Genomic DNA, 7911 nt, shown 5'->3' on the forward strand with positions numbered 1-7911 from the left:
AGATTTAGAAGTAAAGCAAGTCTGGGAGCTTCCATTATAGTATGATGGATATACTTTTTTTGAGATGCCACCACAATAATGTGATAACTCAAGCATGTATGGTATGGAACAATGATTTGATGGGAAAGTTCTTGGACATAATATGTGACTTGCAAGAGTGACTTATTTAAAGGTGTGGTGGAGAGGGCACTAACTTGTAGCCATCAAAGGTCAAAATGTTGCAGCACAATGGGTTTATTCTTAAAGAGTACACTGATGCAAGTATAGAGTGCAACCGCAATTTCAAATCTGATGGATCTGTATTGAGTGCTTTGCGCCAAGTTCAAGAATGGTAATCTTGTTGGCTGGAGATCAAAATCAACAAGAGATTTTCAAGACAAAATTGCACAGGGAAGAAGCATATATGCCACATTAAAGCGAGGGGTAATCCTGGTCCCCAACACATCACATGTGTTCCATGTCACTACAACTCAGTCGTTGGAGAAATAGGTTACTTACGTTGTCACCCTTGCCAAACTCCCTTTCTTCACTTGTAAGGATTTTCAAAGGGGAGATAGAAAACATGCTCCATATGTGCTTTCCAAACACATCTACGTCATGTTCTTTCGTGTCCTTGGTTTCGACTCCATCGTCCATGAGTTTGTGCATTAGGTTGCATTGACAAAGATGGAGTTGTTTCAAGCCTTGGTAGGTACCCGAGTAGCCTCATAGACTTGCTAGAAGTTTGTTAATTCTAATCTTTATTGGTGTTTTTGACGCATCCATAAGTAACCGCTTTATATGTAATTCTGTGACTTGGGATTTTATTAGAGCCTCAGCATGTAAGGAGGTTTGAGATTTCGAAGCGCTACTTTGTGGTAATTTTTGATGTATGATCCTTTTGCGTTGAGGTGTTGGGTGGTTGAATGCAGCATGGAATGATTATTTTCTTCAATACATCTTGCGGTCACATCAATTTATCAAGGGTGTTTCTCATATTTGCTCGAAAATTAGCTTCGCTCGGTTTTCTTTGCTCGTTGATTAGAAACCCTCATGTGGTGTTAGTCTTCTCCTCTCATGCAATCCTTTGAGCTTTCATTGCTAATTAATCATTCTGTCGTTGTGGAAGTAGATACTAGGAGCTGTTTAGATTATTGAGGCAAATAGAGTGGCTCTTTTTGAAAAATTTTCCAACATCGATACCACCACAATATTTGTGTCAATATGCGTGTCTCAAATATCGATTGTGATATCGATGCATATACCAATGCTAATACTTGCTGTGATATCAACATCCTATGAAGGAATTTTTTTTCAAACTAATGAGCTCGCGACAAGAAACAGTCTCATCTTCTCCATATTTGCTGCATGTAAGCTTTGCCTCTGTTCATACACCATCACTCTCTCTCTCTCTCTCTCTCTCTCTCTCTCTCTCACACACACACACACACACACACACACACACACACACACAATTCCTTTCACATTGGACGCCTGGCTAATGGGTGCCATGTCTACTATGATCGACGCCCGTGTGTGACACAAGTCTTAGTCTCTCTCTCTCTCTCTTAGTTTAAAACTCATTAGAAAGATCTTCAAGGTCTCTTGAGATTGTTCTTACAACCTTAAAAGTTCTTTCTCTTTATTTTAGCAGGAGAAAAATAATATAGAGGCGTCGATCCCATTTTTCACCAAGAGATTGATCGAAAAAAAGATGCTCAATGTCACAAATCGCTAACGTGCCTCCCGAGCTTAACCCTAGCCAATCTGCAAATCTCGATCGAGGGGCCTAAAACTATAAGAGAAGAAGAAGAAGTTTCCACCAACTTCCAGATTTTGGTCGTATTAGGTGCCAGCCTGGTCATTCGCTTTGTCCATAGAGAACGGGCGGACGATTGTGAAGCGGGCCTAAGATGGCGTTGGACTGAGCACCATCCTCGCCCAAAAATGTGTCCGTCATCCAGCGAGCTGTAGGCGAGAAGTCCTTTTTCTCCCTCTGTTATTGCTCCGCCTTCCTCCGCGCATCAAGATTCAGCTCCAGTCGGGTAAGCTCTTAAGCTCTTGCTAGCATCAATGGGAAAGAGAAGACGCTGTCAGGAAACGTTAGCGAGATAGGAGCAAAGAGCAGCGAGAGAGGCAGCGGAAAGAGCAGAAAGAGTGAAGGAAATATGTTTCTACGTGAGCTATTCAAACTTGGAGTTGGAAGATTTTGTTATCAGGAATCTGGTTCACTCTAGGAAGGCGCTCACAGATGTGCTCCAGTACCGCTCACAGCTCCAGTCGGGTAAGCTCTTAAGCTCTTGCTAGCATCAATCTGGTTCACTCTGGAAAGGCGCTTGCAGATCTGCTCCAGTACCACCTTGACCAGTTGGTTTTAGAGTTCAATATGGAAGCGCAACATGCCACCCAATTTGTGAAGGGTCGTATTGCTAAAAAACCTCGCCTTGATGGGGAAAAGCGTTATGTCAATGAAAAGCATTATGACTTTCCTATACCTGATGATTGTACAAGTGCTTTGATATTCCGTTTCAAGGAACTGCACAACCAGCTTGTTAAGCATCGCCGCACAGTGAAAATTGATACTCACTACATTCCCTATTGCGCCCTTGTACAATCATCTGGTGTAGGCAAGTCAAGAGCCTTGATGGAATTGAGTAAGCTGGGTGTGTATGTTTGCTATTGCAGCCTGACGAGTCTCTCGACAACAACCTTCCCCGCGAGGACAATTGGTCTCGCAGGTAAGCTTGCTAACACATTCACAGAACATGGTATGGTGTTTTACTTGAAGGCGTGGCTCAGCATATTGGCTGCTTACATTAGTATCACACCTCTAGAGCAGTGTGACATAAAAACGCGTTTCATGCAGATGAAACCTCGAAACCTATGAAACGTTTTGCCGAAATGCATGAAACGGACAGGCATTTTTTATGAAACGTTTAAAATTGGGGCTTTTTTTCCAGAAACTTTGTTCAATAGAAGTACTTTGCTAAATGAACCAATGATGGATCAGTTATGATTCATGAAACTAGTGGCTGTGTTTTAACTTTCATCAATACTGAACATCTCTTTGATCATGCTTGCTTAAAGTCGTTTCGAAGCAGTGAGCACTGAGCAGTGAGGATCTCTCTCTCTCTCTCTCTCTCTCTCTCTCTCTCTCTCTCTTGGACATTAAAGTCTAGCGTCATGTGTGCTACATTGTATACATATTTATCATATTTGATTAAGATATAATTCAATGTCGTTTATGAAACCTGTTTCATGTTTTTGACGCTATGAAACGAAACGTTTCAAAACCTCGAAACCCCGAAACGATCGAAACCACGAAACGTTTCATGTCACACTGCTCTAGAGGATTGGAAGCAATATTAGCTTCTTGATGAGCATGGTTTTCCCAAAGGTGACCTTGCCGAGAAGATACTAGAGGACCCTGATGACACGTACATAGGCAAAAATCTAGACATGTGGAGCATTGGCACACAATGCTCACCTGACGAGAAGGAGGCGTGTATTCACACCCCTTGTAGTGTCATCTTTGCCTTTGATGAAGCAAGAGGGCTGCAAATAAAAGAACCAAATTCAAAGTTGATGGCCTTATTCCCATTCTATCAAGTCAGGAGGGCCCTCAGGATGTTTTTGGACCATCAAACCTCTGCTAGACACCTCTGCTAAAGTTACCAATCTGTTACCCAGCAAGCACAACGCGGACAGTGAGAGGGCCAGATCAATGGGTTTCAAATTGGTACCTCCGATCTACTTCCTCCCAAATATGTCTCTTTTCAAGGAAAGTGCAAGTCATGGAGTTCCTTACTGCTTCCAACCCCAACATTGGTTGAAGCAAGGCAGGCCAATGTGGTCTGCAAGGCTGGAAATGGGGGATAAGCCATCCTTTGTTCGGCGTTTTGCTTTGCAAGAGTTGGTTAGAACCATCGCCGGGCCATTTGACGAGAAGGGTCTGAATGTGGATGTGCACCATGGGGTCATGACTGAAATCCAAGCCATGGAACTTTTGTCTGCTTCAGCAGGGCTCTCAATATGTGCTCGATATGAGCTTGCAGAAGCCATGGACCTTTCCTCAGAGATGCGCAGAATTAAGTTCATGTGTGAAGTTGATTTGACGAGAAGGGTCTGGCTGTGGATGTGCACCGTGGGGTCATGACTGAAAGCCAATCCATGGCACTTTTGTCCCTCAAATTTCAAAAATTCCCGAAATACCCTTGTATCTATTTTTGTTGGATCTTCAAGATTTTCAAATCTTTATTCTTGTTTGACAATTGAGATCGGTTTTTGAGTGCTTAGCATGTAATTTTTGCAAATTACCTCCCAAAAAAAAGGCAATTATGTCTAAAAATAATGAAGGAATTCATCTCCAAAGCCTACATAACCAGCTCAAAATTTAGTTTTAGCATCCTATATGGTAAACAATCACTCTTCTTATGAAAAGCTACAAGTTTTTTTGTTTTTCAAGAAATTTACTCTCACAACCAGGGGTTTTTTGGGAATTTTGGAAAATTTGAAGGGCATTTTGGGAATTTATGACAAATTTTGAGGGTAGTTTGGGAATTTTTGAAATTTGAGGGGTATTTTGGGAATTTCCACAAATTAGAGGGGTATTTTGGTAATTTTCCTAGTAAAAAAACCACTTTGCGTTGCTCAATTGCTTTGGTGCAGAAGCAGTTAGATCTTCTCCACAAGCAGTGAGAGAGAGAGAGAGAGAGAGAGAGAGAGAGAGAGAGAAAGAGAGAGAGAGTATTAGTTATGATGCTAGTAGCATCTTTTGCCGCTCCTTTCATCGCAGCACGTTCCAATTTCTGAACACACAGTCAAATGTTTGCAGCAAGTTCACTATGGGTAAAGAATCCTTGACTCCCCGTGAGTAACTACTTAGTATTGCAGGAGGATGACAAGCATTGCTGGACGTGGGTCTGCAGATAAACTTTCTTTTTTCATGCTTTTCTTTTGTGCTCCAGTATAGCTCACATTTGCCCTGCGCTTAAGCATCTTATTAGGAGGCTAATTAGCCGCTGATTAATTAATGCCCCTAACCACGCTTTGAGCAGATCCAACAACTTTTACTCACATATGAAGTCGTAGGGAAAGCAATGGAGACAAAAGTTTAAAGTACTTGCTTGCGCATTAGCTTTAATGGAACCATCAAACGCGGACCCTACTACAAGCTAGAAGCATAGGCAAGTACTCATTCTAGATGTGCAATGAGCAGGGCATGGACAACAGCGTAAGCTGTAAAAAACAGCTGACATGTCAACCTACTAAAGAACGGAGCTGTCGGCCGAGGGGCCTAAACCCTAGAAGAAGCAGAAGCAAAGAAGAAGCAGCTGTACAACAGAATTCCGAAAATTGTGCTGTCATGATGACGTGGCAAGCTGTACGGAATTCCGCATTTTGCGTTGGTTGAGGACGTGGCAAGCTGTACGGATTTTCGTAAATTACGCTGATAGTTTTTTGGATTTGCTTTTTTTTTGTTTTTCGAGAAAAAAGATCCTTCTATGAGTTAATGAAAACTGCCCATAGGGCTACAACCACCTCTGCAAGAGAGGGCTACAACAAACATGATGGGTAGACTCTCCCAATGAAAAAACAGCATCTATACAATGAGGCTAAATCAAGAGATAGGAGGAGGGAAGAGACACACAGGTGGATGGTAGTGCCATCTGAGCACACCCTGGACTATGGTGTAGAAAGGCCCAGGATGCTAGAGTCGAAGGAAAGCCTCGCAGCGCTCCTGCATGCGGTCAGAGCTGCCTTGTAGTCCCTCAAGCTGTCCTCTGAGAGTATGGATAAGCTCTAGCCAAAAGTCACGAAAAGTCTCTGCTGGTGGCATAGGGCGAGCCTCAAAGATGCGGAAACAGCGGGCCCGGTAGATGAACCAAAGTGTCAGGCCACTGATGAGCTCCCAACACTCCTCTCTCTCACTGCACCACTCCTGTGGAGTAAGCTCTGTAGAGTAGGCTGGAGTGTAGGTCGCCCCCTCTGTATCACTATCATCCTGCTGGTGGAAGATAGCTCACACTGAAGTGCCGGGCCCGTGAGGGGGGACCAAGCCGCTGCCCCCTAAGTGTACTGTCAAGCCGTGGAGAGAGCAGGCATGAGCCGAAGAACTCGTAGCCACACCTGCTGGGCCGAGGGACAGTCCCAAAGACAGTGACGTTGACTCTCCACCAAATGGTCACAAGCTGCACATGCGGCCGAGAGACCACTATGCAATAGACAACTCCCTACTGCTGTAGCTCTGTGTGCGACCAGCCACTGAGACAAGGTGACTCGTCTCGGTTGTCTGGAGTCCCATAACATCTCCCAAAAGTCTGCCAAGAACTCGACTGTGAGACCCTCCTCCTACCAATGACGTGCTGTAGTGGGACGGGCCTCTCTCTGTGATGCTAGTTTATGACGTCCCAATCGAACAGTGTACTGAAAGAACGAGACTCCTGGGTGGTCTACAGAAGAGAAGGGGTCCCTCCATAGCCACTCACCACGATCCCATTGTACTTGTGCTAGCGGGCAACACTCCCAAGACCATAGCCTCCAGTGTCCAGTCTCAAGAGCTGCTGGGTCAGGATCTATGACGCAGGTCCTCCCACAGATGCCCACTACTCGATCCTCTGAAAACAGCACTCTGCTACCTGCGGGGACTCTACTGCAACTCGTTGTAGTCATTCCCCACCCTGAAGCTCGAAGAACAGGGCTGAGATAGTCTCTGAGCAGGCCCTGACTGAAATGAGAACCTCCAGTCGTGTGAAGGCTCTCATGCACCGGGGTACTACTTGCTTGAGAGGCGTGAGCCACTCAGTTGGAACTGACTCTGAGATGTCCTAACATATGCTCTGCACCCCTCTCATGCCCTGTTTAGCTGGAAACCCTGCACCTCGTTTGACAAACGTGTGAACTCTAGCCAGTCACCTAGAGAGCGCGTTGGACCTGCTGCCATGGGACCCTAAGAAACATGAGGCTGACTACCAACCAAGTGGCCTCTCTGAGTGCTAACCATGGGGTTCCAGATGAGGGGCTGCCGTAGGTGCTCCTCCGTACACGTCGGCTCTCTTTGCTCCAGGCCACGCCGTAAGAGCTCCCAAGATCGAAGCAAACTCACAGCGAAGCGGTCCTCCAGTCTCCTGCTCAAACCAACTCGCCGCAACTCTGTAAAGATCAATCTGGTCGAAGGTTGCCAAGGGCCTCGTGACTGAGGCACCCTGGCACGAAGCCTTTGTAGCAAGAACTCCTTGTGGGGCTCCTCTCCTGGAAGAAGTCCTCTGACTACGAACTTCCCAAGAAGGGCTATGCTCAGCTGTGCTGGATCAATGATCCCAAGCCCTCTCTGAGAACAAGGAAGTGTGATGACCGACCAAGCCACCTTGGCTCGGGCAATCTGAGTGTCACGTCCTGACCAAAGGAAGTTCCTGATAAGCCTCTCTACCTGGCTGATACAAGAACTCGAGAAGATCCAGCAGGAAGTGATGTACCACATAGTCGCCAACAACACCTGGTTGGCAACTACTACTTTACCAGCCAATGAAAGTCGTGCTGAGCTCCAATGTAACAGCTTTCTCCTGATGGACAGGAGAAGAGGAGCAATCTGATGCTCGGGAGACAATTCCAAACCAACTTGACAACCCAAGTACCGAACTGCAGTCCCTGGGGGAATCCACCTGAAACCCTCTCCTGGAATCCAATCTGGCAAAGGAGCACTGCCAATCGAGAAAGCCACTGTCTTTCTCCAGTTGATCAATGTGCTCGATGCACAACAGATCCAAAGCCTGCTCACATCTGTGCAGATTGGCCTCCTGGCCCTCTAAGTACAAGGCTGAGTCATCCGCAAACTCAGTGTCCAGTAGCTCATCTCCTCGAACAGGGAGTGCTAAGCCCCGTAGACCAACCTGCTATGACACCAAAAATTTGCTCATCGCCTCCGCATAGAAC

The 7911-nt window shown here is 45.6% G+C and overlaps 1 protein-coding gene and 1 pseudogene across 1 annotated transcript; both read left to right on the forward strand.

Moving 5' to 3' along the window:
- The first annotated feature begins 215 nt into the window (after nucleotides 1-215).
- On the forward strand, nucleotides 216-3544 carry LOC147456306 (uncharacterized; annotated as a pseudogene).
- A 237-nt stretch (nucleotides 3545-3781) lies between these two features.
- LOC147456307 (uncharacterized) lies at nucleotides 3782-4153 on the forward strand. Its single transcript, XM_086515442.1, has one exon. The coding sequence runs from the start codon at nucleotides 3827-3829 to the stop codon at nucleotides 4133-4135; it is 309 nt and encodes a 102-aa protein (XP_086371568.1). The 5' UTR covers nucleotides 3782-3826; the 3' UTR covers nucleotides 4136-4153.
- The last annotated feature ends 3758 nt before the right edge of the window (nucleotides 4154-7911 follow it).

Source organism: Adiantum capillus-veneris, chromosome 6, assembly GCF_014529385.1.
Source record: "Adiantum capillus-veneris isolate H3 chromosome 6, ASM1452938v2, whole genome shotgun sequence".
Classification (NCBI taxonomy): Eukaryota; Viridiplantae; Streptophyta; class Polypodiopsida; order Polypodiales; family Pteridaceae; genus Adiantum; species Adiantum capillus-veneris.